This window comes from Porites lutea, chromosome 10 (assembly GCF_958299795.1).
Source record: "Porites lutea chromosome 10, jaPorLute2.1, whole genome shotgun sequence".
NCBI classification, from domain to species: Eukaryota; Metazoa; Cnidaria; class Anthozoa; order Scleractinia; family Poritidae; genus Porites; species Porites lutea.
Window position 1 is genome coordinate 2,292,320 of NC_133210.1, and position 21,921 is coordinate 2,314,240.

General features: G+C 38.2%; 3 protein-coding genes across 3 annotated transcripts in view; 2 read left to right on the top strand and 1 right to left on the bottom strand.

Annotated features, from left to right (window-relative positions):
* The window catches only part of LOC140950138 (uncharacterized), a 7,711-nt gene extending 2,765 nt beyond the window's left edge, over positions 1–4,946 (bottom strand). Inside the window, exons 1-3 of the mRNA XM_073399323.1 lie at positions 4,850–4,946; positions 2,371–2,424; positions 839–1,037 (exon numbers count right to left, since the gene is read on the bottom strand). Coding sequence (XP_073255424.1) covers positions 839–1,037; positions 2,371–2,424; positions 4,850–4,944 — 348 coding nt within the window. The 5' untranslated portion in view covers positions 4,945–4,946. The remainder of the gene's footprint in view (positions 1–838; positions 1,038–2,370; positions 2,425–4,849) is intronic.
* Positions 4,947–5,989: 1,043 nt separating this feature from the next.
* Positions 5,990–9,373, top strand: LOC140950870 (uncharacterized). Its single transcript, XM_073400090.1, has 3 exons — positions 5,990–6,032; positions 6,805–6,993; positions 8,116–9,373. The coding sequence occupies exons 1-3, from the start codon at positions 5,990–5,992 to the stop codon at positions 9,312–9,314; spliced, it is 1,431 nt and encodes a 476-aa protein (XP_073256191.1). The 3' UTR covers positions 9,315–9,373.
* Positions 9,374–18,363: 8,990 nt separating this feature from the next.
* Positions 18,364–20,380, top strand: LOC140950379 (uncharacterized). Its single transcript, XM_073399591.1, has 2 exons — positions 18,364–18,732; positions 19,466–20,380. The coding sequence occupies exons 1-2, from the start codon at positions 18,379–18,381 to the stop codon at positions 20,090–20,092; spliced, it is 981 nt and encodes a 326-aa protein (XP_073255692.1). The 5' UTR covers positions 18,364–18,378; the 3' UTR covers positions 20,093–20,380.
* Positions 20,381–21,921: the final 1,541 nt, after the last annotated feature.

Sequence of the window (21,921 nt, forward strand, 5' to 3'; positions counted from 1 at the left end):
AATGTAGTCAGTTGATGCTGTTAGGCAGTGGACACTTAAAGCAGAATAACTAAAATAACTTACATGTATTAAAGGAGCTGTGTCACAAACAATTTATCAAAAACATTAATTCAAACAGTAGGAACCGCCACAAAACTGGGCGACTGAAACATAAAAATAACCACTCAAAACATTCAGAGAAGGTAAAATAACACAGCAAATGCAAAAAAAAGAGATAGGGATGGATAAACTTGAAGAAGATTGAAACAGACTGCAATTGTGATGTTTGAAAATTTGTTGAAGACTAACAGAATTTTCAAATTCTTGCTTGTTATTTACAATGTTTGATATAATGCTTCGGAGACATATTTGATTGACATGAAGCTGTGATATTTTTGTCATTAGGAAGTAATTTCTCAAGTAGTTCCATAGCAAATCAGGAAGCGTAGTTGGCATTTTTAAGAGGATGAACTAGCCAGCCGTGACACAGCTTCTTCAAGTACTTAAGAATCTTTGAACAGATAAACTTGTGAGACAATGAAAGTATGATGCTTCACAGTCGCAGCACTTTAAGTTATAGATATCATTCAGGGCTGTCGTTAAGAGGCTGGTGATTTCCGCCAGCTCTTATGAATGTGGCCCCTGGCTACTTTCATGAGAAAATAGAAGGATAATAGAACCAAAAGAAATCCTCAGCTATTTAATTCCCTGCCTACTTATTGTATTTACCTGGCAACTTGACATCTTAGTGATATCCCTGATTATTGACATGAACTTTATATCAATTTTCAAGTAACATACACTTTTGTGGCAAGTGGTCACAACTTCAATATTATTTGCTTTGAAAAGACAAACTTACCAGCACTAATCTGAGAGTCCCTTTTTCTAATGCTCTCATTACTTGATTGAGCCCAATTTCAAGAGCAGATCGTTGTTCTAGTTTCTTTGCTCTTTCTTTCTGTTCCTCCAATCTTCTAGCTGCTGTTTCTTCATTTTCTCCAGCCACAGCTGTCGGCATTCTAGCGCAAAGCTGTTTAAACTGAAGAGGCTCTAGGGTTCTGAAGAAGAAATAATAACATCCTGTCATTATTCATCCTGTCGTTATTCTCTTTATCATCACCAGCTAGACAAAGCACAATTCAATCAAAGTGTAGCATTCAATGCCCAGGGGGTACTTCCTATAATGGCCTATACGGAGCTCTAGGCTCTGCCCAGAAGAGGTACCTTTTTCAGGCCTCAGATATATATGAAGTGGTAGAGATTATACTAGTTCAAGTACCGTATTTCCTTGAATAATAGCCATCACTTGATTAATTGCCTGCCTCGAACAATCGCCCCCCTTTGATGGAAATATATAAAATAATCGCCTCCCCTGAATAATTGCCCCCTCCTTCCCCTCTTGCCATCTTCCCTTTCTTTTATCCCCTCCCTGTCAGGTTGAAGTGGAATCTGATCCAGCAAAACTGATCAGTGATGGTTCAAGCACTGAAAATAAATCAAGGAACCAAAATTAATTTGGAACACTAAAAGCACATGTTCAGTTTTTTTGAAGTGATAATTTTTTTGATTTAATGGGAAAATACAACAAAATATTAAGGGCAGAACTTCCAGTGAGAAATATTTGAAATAATCGTTTCCCTCAAATAATTGCCTACCCGCAAATAATCGCTCTCTTTTGATGCGAAAAATCAATATTTGCCCCTGGCTATTATTCGAGGAAATACAGTATACAGAACGGTAGGGAAATTAATCTGTCATTTTGGTCTGTAGAAAGATGCATTCTGTGGTTGTGAAAACATCGAGAAATATTCTAGGATTCTGAATTGTTCATAACTAAAAGACATCGCATTTACAGCAGTTAAAAGAGATGCAAAGTTCAAAACTAGGCATGGAAAAGGGTTGTCACTTGTCAAAAGAAAGTATGAAAGGGTACTATTTCTGTCAAAAATGGTATTATTTGTGAAAGGATACAACAACAATACAAGTAGTTGGACCTTGAAGCGGAACCTCCCTGTATAAAAATTTGTTGAGTACTCCCCCAGGATTCAACACCACGTTAGTCAGAACTGGCTTGCCACACCAGTCAAATTATAATGAGAATTCCACTTAATCCATCAGAACTTTCAAGCAGGATGTAGGCATTGGCAGTAATGGGTTTTTAGAAAAAAAACTCTTGAAAAATCAGGGTCTATCTCATTTTCAAAACAACAGGTTAAGCCAGCCAGTCCCTCAGTCTGTTTAACCCATTATTGAATAAAATACATGTAAAATATTGGGATAATTTCCTATGCAGCCGTTCTTTGTGTCACCACAAAATGCTGTGTGTTGGGTTGACAGTTTTAGATTTACAAGAATTTGATTGCGATTAGAGTTGCCTCTAATTATCCATACCTTACAATCTCATCACATATCAGTCTGTTGCCACCATTCTGTGTCATCTTTGGCCTGTATAAAACAATATTTAAGTTACATTAATAATAAAGATCAGTCAGAAAACAAACTGCTCTGTTGAGTAAAAGTGCTTTTTTTATGGTTACTGGAGAACAGCCTATTCATAGTTAGTGCGCACATGTCCTTTACTGGGACTATTATTTTTTTCTAAACCATCAAAACCTAGCCATTCCTAGTCTTTCCAGACCACCCATAACACATGTATACCACATGCACCCAACAGCTACCATTCAGACTCTCTTGTTGATCTTTCCTTCACAATTTTACCATGTTAATTTGTTTCCTAAAATGCCTAATGAAGGTAATCAAGACAGTTACAGTTGGCCCTCCATTAAGCAGCCACTCTCTATTAAGTGGCCAGTAAATAAATGTCCCAAAATAAATGCAGAAAAGAATGGGGAATTAAACCTCTATTAAGCGGCTGTGGCCACCTTTTGGCCCCTCTAAGAAGAGTTTATATTCCATTGTTTTCACCTCTATTAAGCTTGATACACTTGGTTTGGCTTTAATTTAAGAAAATAAAGTCCAAGAGAGAAGGTGACAACAGACTGTGGACCAGTATTGCTTCTCCCATCACATTATGCTCAATTATGACATTCCTCTATTGAGCCACCAGCCTCTTTTGCTGGCACCCCAAGGGTGGTTGCTTAATAGAAGTTCAACTGTATTTATCAAATGTCTTTTTGCTGAATGTCAACCAAAGATCAGTAACAATGTAAAAAAAGAGCATTCAAACAATCCATAGTGTCATATCCTTGCACATTGACGTTAAGAACTGCAAGATGGTATGTTTGCAATCAAATATTAGACTTCAGAAAAGCTTATTATCAATGCCATTGATATGACCAAACCATAAATTTCATGCCCCATGCCCCAAGAATTGTGTCATATTAGCAGGGTTCCACATGATGTATACTGTAATTTTAGTGAAAATGACTTGGATGGGAATATATAAATAAAAGTTGCAGTTTATGACTCTCAAAGCAAGCACCACAAAGTTTTTATATCAAGCTCCATTTTTAATGGCTTTAGAGAATTTCTTCACAGTTCAGAAATATTAGAAGTGAAAAGTGATTTGGTTGGGATTTTTTGCAGTTCAATTTAAGGGTTTTATTATTTTTCTTTGTTTTATCATACACCATCACGTATGCAGCATAAACATGTCTGCATGGAAATAATAAAATAAAACAAGGATAAATTTGAACCATACATCCAAGTCACATTTTTCAATTTGAAACTTTGTCATCAATCTGCCACAAATAATATGCTGAATACAAGTCAAGTTCAGTTAAACTTTAATGGATATAAATCGTACTGAGAATGACTTTTCGTTGTTTTCTTATGGCAATATTTCATTAGAAGAACTGGCCTGCTCCTATTCAGTAATGATGTGTCACAAGTAGTGAAATTCATTCAAATTACAACCAGATTCCTTAGCAACGCACCCAATTGTCAAACTATGCCACCAGTCAACTGAAATTTAGAATAATAAAATTTATGAAATGTCAACTGATCATACAACGTAACAAAATATTTGATTGCCTATTATTTAAATGTCCTTTAAAAAAACATACAAAATAAAGTTAGCAAAAGTAACATATTTTTTAAGGATAAGCTCTATGAAAAATTGAAGGGAGCCCCGTGCTTTTTCTTGTTGCCCAAGAGCAAAAATTAGGTGCCAGCAGCCACTGAGGCTGCTTGAGTACACGTTAATTTTTTATCATATTGGCGGAATACATTTTATAAAAATCTATAATCAAATATTGCCCGAATAAAAAATCACTAATTCCCCTACCAAATTGATCAAATAACTTGAAATAAATTGATATTCAACAAACAAGCTGTATAAATCCATGGTAACTAGAAGTACCCCTTTGAGTATCCTGATCAGTCAGTTGTTTCACCTCTACAGTGATTGAGTTCTATATTCTCTTAAATTTTTTAACAATTTTCAAGCAACCAGGTTATGAGAAGAGAGTAATTTGATTAGAACTTGTGAAATTTATCCCAGATGAGCTTTCTTTACTTTATTTCATTTTACTTAGCTTTTTTTTCCTTGAACCTATCAGAAAATGCCTTACTAAAGCCTTAAAATGTGGGTGCTTGCTAAGTTAGAATGAAAAAAACTAAGCTGATAATCTTGCATGCAGATCAGAGTATAAAAAATGAGCAGCCTTGCCTACTTAAATCGAAGTGTACCGACTAGGATTTCTGAATAATGCTTGCAAACCCTATACTTTAAGGGACTATTTTTTATCTTTTAACTTAGTTTACGAGGCAATTTCTCTTTTAAGAATGAGAAATCTCCACTTAACCCCAGTCGGTGGTCCGATATACAAGCTGAGTGGGATCTCAAACAGTAAGTTTATTTTGTCAATCAAGAAATCAGTAATGTTAGTAAACGTATAATATATCTTACCATTGAAGACTGTAGGGTGTAGAGAGAGCATGCTTGGTAGAAATTTGTGCAAATCGTCTCTTACGAATACCTTCTTTCTTTACCGTGGCGGCCATTTCGTTTGTGTTTGGTTGTTGGAAAAAATCGCTATGTCCCCGTCCCCGATCCTCTCCCCAGTTTCCCGGTGAGGCAAATAGGCCCATTCCGCTAAAAGGTAGCCTGGGGTGCTTACCATTTGACAGAAAAATCCGGTGGGGGTTGTTGGGGTGTCGAAAGCATAATTGTTAGCGATTTACCAGTTTACCGTAGAAACGCCACATCCGTTAGGGTTTGAATCCAAAAACAGGGCGAATTTGTGTAGCGTGAGTCTGGAACCGAGAAGGAACCGGTTAATGGTAAGCAACATTCCATTTGGTTCTTACCAACCGGAATGAATGGACTACCTCAAAACGTACTCGTCAATTTTCGGTTGGAATTTCCGAAAAGTGACCTGTTTGCCTTGCATCCGGGTTTTTTTTTTTTGCCTCTTTGGCTCGAGAGGGAAAAATAAAACAGATTTCAGACGGTAAAGGGAGAGATGATCGCAGGCTAGCTAAAAGGAAAAAAAGTGTTTTTGATGAAATATGGATATTCGGTGTCATTCACCATTTAAAATAGTTTTAAAATTTATTGTTAGCCAACACTTCCCAATTGTTACTTTTTATTTAGAGCAGAAAATTTTGCTTTCATTGCATTTCTAGCCTGCGATCGAGCAAGCTCTCCTAGGGCTCCAGGGAGAGCTTGCTTGAGCTTGAGAACTTGAGAGCTTGAGAATTTTTTTTGTGTGAGTGTGTGTGGGTGTGAAATTTCAAAAATTAAAATGAGACGTAAAAACGCACGTTTTTTGCCAAAATTGTGTGAAGACATTTTACGCCAAAAGTGTAAAAAAATAATAAATAAACGATTAGACTATTCATCACATGTAAAAAATTCCGGCGTGACAAATAGGCGCATGCTTTTCAGTCGACCAATGTAATCGCACAACAAAAACCTATATAAAAGGCGGCAACGACACGAGACCACGTTGTTTTCCTTTTGAGTCTTGCGTGAAACGACTTCCATCTGTGAAACAACATGTTCCGTATTTCGAGTTTTCTTTCTTTTGTTGGTTTGTTCCTCTTGATGACGGCTGAACAAAATGCTGGCTTACCTAAAAGAAAGAAAGGTGAGTAAATCTTTGGTTATTCCCTTTGTAAAGGCGATATGGAAGACTTGTTACAAGTTGCAACTTGGGGTCTTGTGGCAATATCTAACTTCAACTTGCGTCAACGCGTTAAGATATTTTCTTTGGTTTTAGCGAGATAAAAACTATTGTTTTAGCCTTTTAACGTATATGTTTAACCCCTCCAAAAAGCTGTAGAAACAAGTTTCGTATACTGTCAACTCATGGACTCCCGAGTCTGTACAGTGCGTTGTCTTGTACCGGTCAAGTTTCCTTGCCGCAAGATTATTATCGCTCGCTTTGGTTTGGTGTAGAATTTTTCTGCAATAATGTTTAGTAAATGCATCAAAAGCAATTAAAATTAAGATTTTTGTTGTATTTACCTACCTACATTCTAAATTTTTATTCGCGAAAAAGTCAGTTGACCACGTGTTGTACAACACTAGTCGTATCTTGTGCAAGCAAACGAATATTCTGAGGCAAAAAAGTTCTTCACTAGTTCTTTCTTTAAGTTTCTCTCAGTCTAAGGCGGGAGCCGGTTCCTGTCTAAGGTTAGTTTGAAAAGAAAAAATACTGTGGGCGACAATGAGAATAAATATTTTCACATAACTGTTAAAATCATTTTCCGTTTTCTTTTATTCCAAGATCGAATATGAGGGCGGAAAGCACGTCCGGAGTCTGAAATCTCGCCCCCCCCCTCCCCCCTCACCTTCCCCTTCCCTCCCACCGTGCGTTATTTTTAGCTGGAACTTAAGAGTATTTTTTGGCATTACAGGTCAAGAAGGAGGCTTGTCCAAACAGGAGAGGATCCACATTCGTGAGGTAATAAAGATTGCGTTGGAAGAGTTCAAAGATGAAGACATTCTGAAGGTGTTGAAAGAGTCTTTAGAGCTGAGGTTAAAGATCTGTTTCGCTCCGTTTCCTCCCCTTCGACCTGCCAGTAAAAAGGTGTCCTATAGCAACGGTAAGCATAATTAACTTTTTGATGTTGTTTGTTTCTATATGTCAATAACGAGCGCGACGTAATGTCGCACAGAGAGGAGGATTCTTAGCAGTTCATTCTCGAAATACAAGGGTGGCTTGCGAGTCAAGGTGAAGCAGATTTTTAGCGAATTAGTTTCAGACTTCGGACTGCATATATGCGCCTTCTTTAGGCCCAGTTTAGCTTAATGAGCTAGAAAAATGAATTTTTGCCACAGATTCAATGCAAGTGCAACCTAGTCTGCTACACAGAGGTTTTTAGTGTCGTCACGCAACGCTCCTCCACGGAACGTTGCGTGACGACACTAAAAACGGCAGTGTAGCAGACTACTAGGTGCAACCTTGTCCCCAGCACTTTTTTCTTGGAATCAGAGAAAAGGGAATACTCTTTGGACGCTACTAGGTTGGTGCAAGTAAAAAGTTCAACGTCTTTTAGTTTTGGCAAAAAGCTCATAAGAAGTGTACTTCTAAGGGATTCACCTGGTAGGGGTGATACAAATTTTTAGCTTGGAGTAAGGTTAAACTGAAATATTTGGGATACATGAAGCTTGTACATCTTGTACAAAAACAACATATAAGGACATTTTAGTCTTTTGTTCATTTGTCGCCACCTGTAGAAGGGCTGTAGGGGTTGCAAATGAGAGACCATGTTTGTGTGACCGGGTGGAGAAGGCATACAGATAACACACCCACGGTTGTTTCTTTTTTCCTTTGAAGTATGCGCTTTGTGCGTGTGAAATTAATGGTTTTCCCTTAAAGGAGCCTCATAGCAAACACACCATTATTTGGGGGGTGGGGGTGGGGGGTTGGGGAGGCAAGTTAGCTTTTGTGTTACAAAGCATTGCCAATAACTGTGCATGCATCTCCGATATAGTTGCTAGATGCATCAATGACCGTTCAAATGACTGATTATATATTATTTACAGGAAATCTTGTAGGTTATATCTGGCAAAAGGAAAGGTTTTTTAAAATCCCTTAGTACATTCGGATAAATTTTAACAGAGCTTTTCAATAAAATAGTTTCACGCTCGTAATTTAATGAGCTTTCTCTAAGTTGATACCTAATTAAAGAGATAAAACTATTAAGTTATTTTCTGTATTACATAATGGCTTATAAAACGTTGTATGTGTGTGATAGCAGGTAGAGCAGTTCAGTTAATAAGTTTTTGTGAAAAAAAGGTTATATTCTGGGCACTTTTTTCTACAGGAGTTATGGAAGATGAGGAATTCACGCCTGAGCAAAGGAAAGGACTTCGCGAACTTCTACTTGAATGTTTAGAACACTTCGATGAACAAGAAATGTTGGATTTTTTGACACATTCCATCGAATTCAGAGTCAAGTTTTGTCCTCCGCCGCATTACCTCCTACCTCCAGGCCCTTATCCCAGTACGTTTCCAGGCCCTGAGTCGGGACCTAGCATCACTCCGAGGTCCCCTTCAAAACCACTTGGCATTACTCCCAGGTCCCCTACAAAAACGCCTTTGCCCAATTCAAAAGCTAATCCCAAGACAAGAGCAACTACCACTTCCAGTGGCCAAACCTCAGCAAGTCCCATAACCACAGAGGCTGCCACCCAGTCAGCCTTGGTTAAAGAACGCCGACTCATTGAAAACGCAGTCTTTGAAGACGACATGGCTGATTTAGCTGAAGACGTTACATTCGAAGACGCAGCCCTCTCAAAAATCCAGTCTGACGAGCCTGTTTTGAATCAAAAAGGCATTAAAGACGATGCTAAAGCAGAAGTAGTCAACGAGGCATCCAATAAGCGTGCTTCTTCTCCTTGGAATTCTCGTTTTGTCGGAATAGGTGAAAAAGATTCCACAAAGAAACTTGCCCGACGAATGAAGAAGCTTCTTTCACCCCAGCAATGGAAGCTCAGCAAGGCAGATTTGGCTCCTGAAAAAGAAATTGCCGGGTCCCCTGAAGACGAAGCACAGAGCGACATAGAGAAGCCCGAAGTTGTCGGACGCGCTATCGAGGAACTCGTTGAACCAGCCAGACTGGCGAAGAAGTCTTCTTCTCCAGAATCAAAACTTACTTTGTCGAACCTCGTCTCTGATAAAAAGTCCGTTTTAAACGAGCCAGTCGATCCAGGCGAGTCAGAGTCCAAACAACCGAACGACCGGTCCATCGTCGGCTCCTCGGAGAAAGTCGGAAAAACGTCTTTGTCGACGAACAGCGACGAGGGCGAGTTCTCCAGCATAATGACGATCGACTACAGCGAAGCAACTCACGAGGCAGATGCTGGCGTCGTGGGAGTCAACTTGGGGCTTATTGCCGAGTCAAATGATGAATTATCGTAAAAGAAGAATTATTTCTTATACACACCCTGAGTGGAGGGTATACAAATATTTATGGTGATTAATTTGAAAATTTTAGTAATTGTAATACTTTTCATAATTTATAAATGGAAATGATGTAAAAAAAGAATCTACGTGAAAAGTTTGATTAAATCACTTTCATGCTCACAAATAAAGCTTCTTCTTTGTGCAAGTCGACAATTTTAAAATTTTGATTGTATCTTAACACCTGCACGGAATGAAATGATCTCCCGCTTTTGATTACAAACATAGACTGCGATGTTTCGACCTCTCGCTGTTGGTTTTAACCCAGTAGACCAAGGATTAGACTTTCACCGGCGAAAAATGTCTGCGCATGCTCTACTAAAAATGACACGTGATCTATTTCGCGCAATGTCATTGGCTCTGAGGCAAAATTGCCGGTTGAGATGAAAAAAATAATGGCTGTGTTTTTGACAGTGAGAGCGTTGTGGTTTTCTTGCCATAGTAAGAGATCAAAAAACATTTTGGTGAAAGTTTTGAGTGGAATGTTTTCTCTAGAAAATGTAGCGCCTTGGAAACGGCGGACAAACCCAGTGGTGGGTATTTGTCGGAGATATTGGCTTTGCAATCGCCGGCATGGGTGCGAAAGGCATGCCAAAAAGGTGGGTAATTTTGACTTTCTATGCTTACTGTTAGTTTCGTGCACATCGGTACAACAGGAAATTGTAAAGAAGTGAAAGAAAAATTATTGGGCTTTGTTATGTATATAAATTAGCTTGTACCGCTGTGCACGGAAGCGGCAGTTGTGTTAAACGTGTGGACCGTTTTCGTACCAAATATCGACTTGCATCTTTGAAGTTCAGGGACCCTCTGGGGGTCTAGTTCAGTGTACCCTCAAACATTCGAATTTTTACTTATTAAGCTTCGCTGGCATTTTATGCTCAGGTTAAAGTTTCTCGCCCCACAGTCCAACACAAGAGAAAATTGAAAGGTACAGCTGGTGGAGGGCCGTTTGAGCAACAGAATAATAATCATTATAACGTATTTACTAAAGCAAGGAATGACCTACAATGATCTACAATGACCTACAATGACCTACAATGATCTACAATGATCTACAATGACCTACAATGAGCTACGATGAGCTACTACGAGCTACAATGAGCTACTACAAGCTAAAATGAGTTAAAATAAGCCCTACAATGAGCTACAAAATGACAGACAATGATGTTTGTCGTGTGTCACACTTGGACGTGACACTAGGCTTATAGTATTAAATTGCCAAGCACATTTTGAAAAGGCAAAACAAAAATTGTACCTGATCTCAGGTAACTTGAGAAAGTTGAAAATAGATTATTGCAATCGCGTTTTTACCGGTATAGCACTATTATACCCTGTATTGAAGGAAGTCATGCAGGCACTCCCTTATTTTGGCCTAGATGGGTATGGGCCACTGAGTAGGATATGGATTTTACTATTTAGCATTACAAACAGAGCATCCTGTTGGACCGAAAGCCATTTAAAGGGTCTTATGATGTCTTATACAGGCCAGGGTACTTTAAAAAAAATGAACAATTTTTCTTTTGAACAGGGTCAGAATTTGAAGGCCTCCTTTGTCCATCTCTACCCTTACGTCCCTTGAAGATCCCCCCAGATCGACTGTTGGGGTGACTGTGTTTGTTCAATTTGTTTGAAAAAAAGACAAGACAAAATAAAACTAATGCGAAAGGTTGCAAGGGATGGTTTTATTACACTGTAAATTTATCTCCAAGCGTATTAAATAATTAGAGATGCTGTCATTGTTAAATGGGCTGTCATGCAGCAGACTAAAAGCGTTACATTTATGCACACATGTCCCCTGATCTTTTTTTTTTTTTGTCTTTTTCTAAAATCTTCATTTTAGCTCATTACAGGGATTACACGTTCGGTCAGAGTAGCTCATTGCAGGTCATTTTAGATCATTGTAGATCATTGTAGGTCATTGTAGGTCATTGTAGGTCATTGTAGGTCATTCCTTGTTTTAGTAACTACGATCATTATAATTATAATTAATAGGAAGACCGCTAAATCTAAATCAGCGCATTTTCTCTTTAGAATGTGTGTCAAATGGGACACGATTTTGATCGATCGAAAGTGAAAAAAATAGTATTTTCCCTAGAGACCGTACATGCATTATGCGTGCACAAAGTTGTTTTTTTAACCGAGAACAAAAATGGCCCTATCATGTTTGGCACCTTATATTACAATTTAAACTATTTCCTGAACGTTTGCTAGAAGTTATTCTGTACTTGTACTTAGTCATCTTTTTTAATCAGCCATGGCATTAATGTTTTCAGGTGGATTGTTCCATAATAATTTGCCCCTCTGTATTTCACTGAGAATTCTTTGGCTGTTAATCTATGTATACGTGTATGTTGTGCACAGTTAATTTTGTATCTCAGCATAAATATTATTTTTTCTTTTATTTTTAGCATACATTGCCATACACAAAAGGAACAGAAAATTATAAATTAACTGCAATAAAAAATTGACTACAATATTAGAATAAAATTTTATATTAGATGCTGATCAGGTATATTTGTGATAATTATGTAAAGTCTTTTTTTGTGAAATAATCTTGAAAAATAGCAGGTAATGTTCCAAAGAAGGATAAAAGTGTAATGAGATCTACATGTAATGATTGAATAGAAATGTTTTGGCTTTTCATAAACTGAGAATTGTCTAAAATAAAAAGGCAGAGCTGTCATTAGGGGCTGTAACCCATAACACCTGTTACAGCTGAGCTCACTTGATGTTACAGGTGATCAAAGTGGAAAGGTGAAGGTGGTAATTTAAATTTTTGGGACCAGTATTGGGTGAATCTTCATTTGCTATGGCTGTTTCAAAACGTAATGACAGCCCTGAAAAGGGATGCTTATATCTCTGTAGAGCAATCCTTGGAGTTTTTTTTTTTTTTTTACACCAGCATACTTGCCCTCTTTGGGTCACAGAAGATTGCTAGCATTGGGGGTTTACCTGTACTGTGTATTTATTAATTGTGATTGAGTACTTTTAAGTTTTATAATATGTATATGCGTAATCAGTTCTTGTTTTGCCAAAAAATGCTTTCCAAAATATGGGTTTTCTTATTTACGATGTCAGCTAGAGCCAAAAATTGGCACATCATGCTTGTTAGTTTCAGCCGGTGAGAAATTTGGTACATCAAGTACAAACTTGTCCAGTTTTCAATTCCAAACCTTTGTCAAATTCATGGTTGCATGATTGATGCATGCACAGCAAAACATTAATTTTTGACATTGTTTCATTTTCTTCAACAAAAGACCAATTTACATAACTTAAAAAAAGGGTAAGAAAATACATGTAACTTAAAAATAATATACATTTCCTTTCTTTAAGTTCCATCATGAGGTCACATAGTATTACATCTTTCTGATTGTTGAGTGTTGGATTTTCTTTTGTACATGTATCAAATTCATCCATGAATTGGCTCACAGGAGGCAATGACTATGATCGATAAGAGTGCAGTCAGACCCTTCAAAGTATTATTGTACACTGTAGCATCCCATCAACACTGTAGCCAGTTTCAAATAGTAAGTTGTTCGTAATTAAATTTTTATACCATTTGGAATATTAAGATAAAAAGAACTGCTGGTAAATGAAATTATAAGCACCACTTTATGGACAGCTCATTATTACAGACAGTTTTCTTTGTCCACAGAGAACCCAAACAGTGTATTAGCTAAGAAATAATAATTTAGATGTACATGTAGTAACACTGTATTAGCTTATAAGATAGTTATCTTGAGGTGTAACTGTCGCAGACGACTCGCCTGACAAGCAAGCATTTGACACTGGCAATGTTAACGATCTCTGATTCAAATCCCTTGTAAAACGAATCATAAAGAAACAGGAACACAGGTTCTTACATCTTATGTTATTAGCTACTACAGCATAAATGCATCTTAGAATAAAATAGAGCAGTCCCCTTTTGCTACGGCCCAAAGACTGGACACACTGAACTCAAATGCTGTATTAGCCAATGGAATAATTATTATTCCATTGGCTAATACAGCATTTGAGTTCAGTGTGTCCAGTCTTTGGGCCGTAGCAAAAGGGGACTGCTCTACAATGTACACTGTAGCTGTAAGCAAAGTACCAAGCTTTTTGAGAAAAATCCACTTTTCAGCATAAAACAACCAAATCTGGCTATTTAATGCAAAATCAGGTGAAAAAGTCAGCAAAAGGCGATTTGTAGGTTTTTTGATTAAGGGATAGGTAGCATGATGGTCATGGACCGCTTGCATGTGCATATCCAACAGTGTTTATTAACTGTGTAATATCAGGGCTGTCAAAAAGTTTTTAAGTAGCAGGCTCATAATAAAATAATAGTAGGCGGCTTTGGAACTCGCACCAAAGGATTTTGTTAGAGTCTCAGTAATGTCCCAGACCTTCCACGACATTGCACCGTTCTAATGTTTCACAGATCTAATTACTGTTTAAATATGCATTCAATGTGATTCAAACCTGGGAAAAACCTTACAGGAGTTTAAAGTTTGGGGTAAACTTTTAGTCTTCATGAAATTTTAGTTGGATCATGTTGATGAATGCAGTTGTGTAGGATATGCAGTTTCCTATTTTGATCTTCTGTCAGAATTATGAGAGAACTCTCAGATACAGATCTCATTCAAACATTATAGTTTCATTGTAATTATCATTTGTTTCTTTTCCTATAAACTTCTCATCAGGTCTACATTTTGCATGAATTTAATGTGATATATATTTGAAGCGGTTGTTGGTTTGTAGTTTTCACTTTCAGTGTTTTTTTTTTTTATATGAAGTTGAGTTTCTTCTTAGTTGTTGGCTAAGGCAGTGTTGAAGTAGTGACGTGCTAACATACTTTATTGTTCATTTCTCTTCAGAAAAGATTGATTGATCCTGAATCAAACAAAGTGTAGCTTCACAAACAAGATTTTTGAAGAACAAATGTGTATTCAAGCAAAGTATATGTCCCTAACAGTATCAATAAAATTTAATAATGGAAAGATCTGGGTTTTTACTCCTTTGTAGCACTTTTGACTACTCATCACTTTTCTAACCTATATAGTAAAAAGATCATATGGTATAATCAGTATTTTTTTCCAACTAACATATTTGCAATCAAAGTTCTCATCTTTTATATATAGTATTGCCCTAATTTTAAAAATTTCATTATCTTATTCAGATCAAGCACAGTAACCATTGAAAAGAAAAAGAGAAAAAAAAAACCTGCTCGGTCATAGACGGCTTTAAAGTTTTGATATTAAAATTGCAACGAAAAGAACATGAATGCAGACACTACAGTTCATTTAGCTCATGTTCAAGCTTTTTTTATAAATTAGAAAGTCTTGCTGGAGAAGACATAATTTTGCTTTATCTTTTCGGTAAAAAAAGTAATAAAATAACTTCCAGGTGTCTAAGCAATTTAAAAGGACCCATAGTGTCTTATTTCTCCGCTGCATAGAGCTGTGAACAAAGGCCGTTCTTTCTAGTGACCCGGCTTTCATCAAAATATTGTTGTCCTTCGTGATCGTGAAGAGTGCAAAGTTGAATCCGGTAAACCGGCCTAAACGCGAGCATCGCAGGGAACGAATCCCATAGGAATAGGTGAAAAAGGATAATAAAAAGTCTAGGCTATTCTAAAAATATCCGTATATGCATTTGCAACTCATATTAAGCCGCAATTTCACTTCTTTCCACTGGAATAGAGTACCGAAGTGTGACGTCATAGAAAATGAAATTTGTGAAATTATGGGATTTGTTAAGCTATTCTGAAAGAACAACGTCCAAGACGCCTACTCGCCAAAAATTAGCAATTTGGGGCAGATTGTCTCTGAGATATTAGCCCAGTTATGCTCCGATGACTCCATACAAATCCTTCTAAATCTTACCTGGTTCCTAATCTTATGAACCAAGCCAAATTTAGAAGGATTTGTATGGAATCGTCACAGCATAACTGGGCTAATATCTCAGAGACAATTTGCCCCGAATTGCTAATTTTTGGCGAGTAGGCGTCTTGGACGTTGTTCTTTCAGAATATCTTAACAAATCCCATAATTTCACAAATTTCATTTTTATGACGTCATCACTTCGGTACTCTATAAACAAACGATAGATGTATTGCCGCCATTTTGAATTTGGCAATGTCACGTGGTCGCGCGTCGACCAATCAGACAATTTTCGCCGGTGAAGGATTAGACTGGTCACAGGCAGGAGCCCATAACCAGTCCTCCATTTTTTTTTGTAAGATGGTCATAATCGAGCGCTTACCTGAACGGGTAGCCTGCGTAACAAGCGTTTCCTCGCGAGGTTCGTCTAGAAAGCTGGGACAAGAGCAAAAAAAAACTGTTCAACCTTTTTTTGCTTCCGCTCTAACTTTCGCGCAATAACTCGATTGGAAACGCTTGCTACGCAGGCTACTGAACGGGCGGCTCTAAACGGCGGCCATATATACATATCTTGGTTTCATATGATAAGGACTGTGAACAGTGTAACCTAGTATGGTAAGGCGATGACGTAAAACATGGCTTACTGTACGGCTCTCAAGTAGCATTGCAAACACTGGCATAGCAAACGATCAAAACATTGATTAAATCATGTTAAGAAGGACTTTCGCGCCCAGAAAGACAGATTGTTGCATGGTTTTGGCTTCGAGGACAAGGTTAAAATTATAATGTGTTATAAGCTACCTTTTAGAGAAGAGAGGGGAAATCCATCAACCTCGTGTGTCCCCAGGGCTTTTCCCTAAAAACATGGGAGGGGCGGGATGAGGGAAAATCCTCAGGGACGAAATCCATCCATCGGGCTGCATCAAATTTTAGCACTCATCCATAAATCTTTTCAGGACACAGATTTGTTTTCTACGCAAAAAGGGGCTCAAGTCTAACTAAGATTTAGTTCTAGAATAGCCTGTGCCAGGCTCTCGGTCAATACACTGTACAGAGAAATAAACGAGCGGGCAGTGAAATAGCGAACGAGAAAAACTGAAGGTGGGAAGAGAGAAGCTCACCAGCGGTTTTCGCGCAACCTTTCTCGATCCTTCCGATCCGCTTTCCCTATCGAATGTTATCGATCAGTTCGACTGCTATCGTCAACCCCGGGGGGGGCACTTTAGGAATTTCTGGGTGGGGATGTGCCGCTGGGACCCTGGAACCCTTAACCTATACCAGAGCTAGTTCAGCTGAATTTTGCTACCCTATACTAGAGTAAACTCCCCAAATCCCACTATCCTAGATAGATAAAATCTTCAACCAACTGATCAGTTTCTTGAAAAATGATACCCTATTCTAGACCCAAACGCTCTGATTTATATACCCTATCCTAGAGTAAACTGCTTGAAAACCATACCCTTCACAGCGGCACATACCTACATAGCCCATATATGGCAGTACCCCCCCTCCCGGTCGTCAACAGCTTATTCTAAAAATACTACATAATCGTTCGGCCCAAAACCTCCCCCCTAGAAACACCAATCTGCATACGCTGTAGAAGAAGATTTGCATTGCAGCTAGGGCAGTATGTACTGAAATTTTTTCCTTCTAATGTTGGTTTTGACTCATGATAGAGGCGAAAAATGAACAAAAGACTAAAATGTCCTTATATGTTGTTTTTGTACAAAATGTACAAGCTTCATGTATCCCAAATATTTCAGTTTAACCTTACTCCAAGCTAAAAATTTGTATCACCCTTACCAGGTGAATCCCTTAGAAGTACACTTCTTATGAGTTTTTTGCCAAAACTAAAAGACGTTGAAATTTTTACTTGCACCAACCTAGTAGCGTCCCAAGAGTATTCCCTTTTCTCTGATTCCAAGAAAAAAGTGCTGGGGACAAGGTTGCACATAGTAGCAACCTAGTCTGCTACACAGAGGTTTTTAGTGTCGTCACGCAACGCTCCTCCACGGAACGTTGCGTGACGACACTAAAAACGGCAGTGTAGCAGACTACTATGTGCGTGTGAAATTAATGGTTAATACTGGATAAGGAGTATCATAACGTCAAGACGATATTGAGCCTTTCAAACTATTAAGAAAATTAACTTTCTTGATCACTCAGTTCATGATATGCGAGGTCAATTCTAATTATTTTTAATTTTTTTAGTCGGCTAAATTTTTCGTGCTCAGCGACGAATTGAGTCCCTTGTAAACTTAAGGCATAGATATTGAAACGGGGCTGAATAGAGTACCGTGCCAAGAAGAGTACAACGCATAAATTATGACAAATTATGAAATACCTTAATCGACGCGATGACAACATAATGACAAAGCTCTGACCTCTTAATCCAATTAAGTTAGTCTCAAATAGGTTTAAAGGGACTTTAAATTCTCGACAATTACTGTGTAAACGAAAACTCTTTTATTAAAGCGGCAGGACAAAAAGGCATGCAAAGCAGACACAAATCACTTAACCTAAAATTCCAATACAGCGGACACCTTCGAGACCTACCCAAGTGTCAATTTTAAAAATTGCGCAATGTTTGTTAACGATTTTAAACCTGTACTGTGATAAAGTTCCATGTTGTTAAGGAAGCTGTGCTGTACTTTTTGCGAGACTTCTGACGGTGAACTTTGATCGCGATGACAATCATACGGCCGGATATCGGTCTAATTTACACTTTTTTGACAGCTAAATGTATTAATTATCTCGACTACAATACGTATTTCAATAGAGGTTTTTAAAAATAGAAATTAGCCAAATACAATTTATTTTAGTGTCCGCGTCCTCTTAATAGAGGTGTCAGCTGAATAGAGGTTCGTTATAAAGGGAAATATAAGATGTTAATTTAGGGACCCGGCTTGGTGTCCGCTTAATGTCCTTAATAGACCTTTTAAGGTCTATTAAAATAGAGGGTGTCCGCTTAATTGGGGGTCCGCTTAATAGAGGCGGCGTCACTGTACATTGTATTCAATCACAAGTTGTTTCAGGGGAAAACCCAAGATTATAAAGCATTTTTCATTTTTATTTCGGGGTGGGGGAATCCCTTTAACAGGCTTTGTTTTAAAAGGTATGAATATCGGCGGAAAGGAAACATCTAGGCAGACGCTTTCAAAATGCCGCCTGCTCTGTCAGTCCCCTCTCTCGAGAAATGGCGAAAATACGAACGGCGCTCGATGGCAAAGCAGCAAGAGTTTATAGAAAGATACAGAGATGACTTTGACAAAGTCCCTGTCACAAATTCAGACAGCATAAAGGCTGGTGATCATCTTGTTCTTGAAAGAAAATATTATGATCATCATATGCTGTGTACCTCAGTCAGCGGAGATAACCAGGTAGTCGTAATACACTACAGTGGACCAGCTTTGGGTATCAGTAGAGCTCTAAGAAGCATCTCGTTCAAAGATGTTGGAGTCAAAGGAGAAGTAGAAGAAAAAATGTTTTCGTTCGACGAACTTGTGAAACAACAGGTTCGTATTAAAAGTAAAACTGTTTAACACAAAAATACCTCTGCCGCGTTGCTACCGTTGCGAAGTTAAAGATCGTTTCAGTCGTTGTCGTCAACGGAGAATCAGGATCAATCTGACCCAGCGTGTCTGAAGAAGAAATGAAAAGGAAACTGCATCTAACTGATTTTCTAAGTCACAAACTGCTACTTTGTGGTGTTTTGACCTAATCAAAGTGTTTATTAGATAAATAAACTAAATGGCGTTCTGACAACGAGCACTGACACTAAAGTTTCGTTATCACCCTTCACAATAACATTTCGACGGCAACAATTAAAAAGGCAACTACTTTATTGGTTTATCGTACCATAAATTGTGTACTCGAATTGACAAACTACTAAGGAACAAAGTCAGCGAGCATGAAAAGATCGGAATTATGTTTTTCAATCTCCATTTTCCCTTAATTTGTTTTATTTTCGATTTTCAATTTCACTTTCATCATGTTGATGCTACTTCCGGCAACAAAATTTTTGAAATCGTTCTTTTCATGCAGAAGTGGAACGAATCAGAGCGCATAATGTTTTTGAGACAAAGTTAGTGTGTAGTTTGAAAGAACTGAAAGAGATAAAACCTTTAAGATTAATTTAGAATTTTTGTAAAAATTTTAAAGAGTATTGAAATATCCTCTTACGGGTGAAAGTTCGTCGCAATTATGCACGCAACTTTATTGAAGGCAATTCCATTCATACTCTTTCAGGTGAAAAAGATCATCTGGCCAGCTCAGTTAAAACGTTTTTCTGTAGAGGAAGTGACCAAGAGAGCTTCCAAGAGGTTGGGTGAAAACTGCTACGACATTCTAAAGAACAACTGTGAACATTTTGTAACTTGGAGCATGTGTGGGCTGAATGTGAGCCTTCAAATAGAACAATGGTACCTTACAGCACGAGAAGTCGCCTATTCTGCTTTCACAGGCCTGTATGACTTTGGTAGAAATATAACCACGAAGAAAGTTCTACCTCTACTTATCAAGCTCCAGGCTAATGTTTCCGACGAGGTGGCCGCTTTCATTAATGAAAATGCCCTCTATGTGGGGTATGGGTTAGCAATCCTTATGGAAGCTGGCCTAGCAGGTTATGAGACGTACAAATCATGGACTTATTGTAAGACTCCGGAAGAGTTTAAAGTCAAGTTCGTTGACATTGTTGCCAAGGCAGCTTTTCGTTTAGGCTGTGGAATCGTCGGCTCATGCATTGGCACAGCGGTATGCCCAGCAGCTGCCCCCATAGCGAGCTTGGTGGGCGGTGCAATAGGAGCAGGTTTAGGGCACCTCTTTGGAGCTTTGATTGGCTGGTGGTATGAGAATTCCCCCTACATGGACGGATAGAGACAAATGAACTGGGTAAACAGTAACCTGTATATGAGACCGATGACCAGTCATTGACGAACGATTTTGATATCAATCGGCATGGCTTCGTGGCAACCCTGGCTAATCACTCTGTCCAGCGCTCTTTATAAATCTATTATATGCAGTACGCTTCCTTTAGAAGCACTCTCTGCATACTGTGTATGTACGTAGCCTAGAGGGTTCTCTTTCGCACCAAGTATCACCTTAGGTAATGCCGTGGATGGTGTTTAAGAATGTATTAAGGGCAGATGAGAAAAAATCGAGCTGAAAAAAAATCGAGCTAGCTAATAACTGACATAGCTATCTCAGATTTGTGCTGCGTAGTCAAATAACAAAAAGGTTTAAATCGCAGTTTTAAAATCTGGGCCAAGCCGAGCAGTGTCTGGAAAAAAAAGCCTAGTCACAAATCTTTTCAAAAGATTTGAAACAAAACAAGATTGAAATAATAATAATATAAAAAGCATGAATCGAAAAAGTATAAGTCTAAGACAATGTTTGAAGTTAAATGAAAGCGAAGAGCAAGAAGGTTTCTGTTGGCGCCTCTCGATCTCTGGGGCCTTACATCTCTGTGCTAATATGCACCTAACGTGTTGTACACGATAAAATTGTATTATCGACGTGCAATACATTTTTCGCTTCGATTATGTTTTGCTAATAAAGTACATTACTTCCTCAGTCTAGTATTTTCTCGCGTTGGGAAATGTCCCTCCTACTAAAGGTGAAGATAAATTATTTGTTCTGGCAAGATAAGGAAATTTCAGATCTTCCACGCTCTATATCACATAGAAAAACGCCAATATAGATAAGTTGCTGATACGTTGTTTGTAAAGCTAAAGCTAGAAGGTGATATGACGTTTCGATGTCGCCCCGACAACATTTTCAAGTTACAAAATAATATTGGCAATATATTTTTATTTTGTTATTGTTGCGAAACGTTGAGCAAAATGTTTTTCGCTATCATTTCTAAAATAAAAGCCTTGATTGTATATTTGGGCGTTGATACGATATATTCGTGTCCTCTGTTGGGACTATCTATATGTACTAAGTATGCTGAAAAAAATCTTAAATTAAAAAAATTTGTCTACGGCGTGGCTCTAGTGTTGATTTACTCCGTTGACGAAAACATTTTTGTTACCAGTATAAAAGACCACTGCAAACGTCATTCCCGATAAACGATCAAACTGTTCTTCATGATTACTAACATAGAGTGCGATGTTTCGACCTCTCGCTGTTAGACAAAAGATTAGACTGTTCATAGCCTGTTCACAGACCCTCTATTTTCTTCAAAGTAGTCCGTCGAGCGCGCGAGATAAAAAATAAAAACCGCGGGGGATTTATTGACCGCCAGCACAGGGGGGAAAAGCAGAAGAACGAAAAAGAACTAAAAGAAAAATAAAACAGCGTCTGTGTACAGGCTAAAAAAAATGGGAGGGGCGGGAGTTTCCTGTATTTGAAAATTTTAGCACTCATCCATAAGGGAACTGAAATCATTTTCAGGATACAGATTTGTTTTCTGCGCAAAACTGGTCTCAAGTCTAACTAAGATTTAGTTCTAGAATAGCCTGTGCCAGGCTCTCATTCAATACACTGTACAGAGAAACCAACTAAACGAGCGGGCATTAAAATAGCGAACGAGCAAAATAAGGCGGGAAGAGAGAAGCTCCCTGGCGGTTTTCCCGCAACCTCTCTCGATCCGCCTTCTCTATCGAATGTTATCGATTTTATCGAGTGCTATCGTCAACGGAGATTTAAAAAATACAACATAATCGACCGGCCCAAAACCTCCCCTCGAGAAACACCAATCTGCA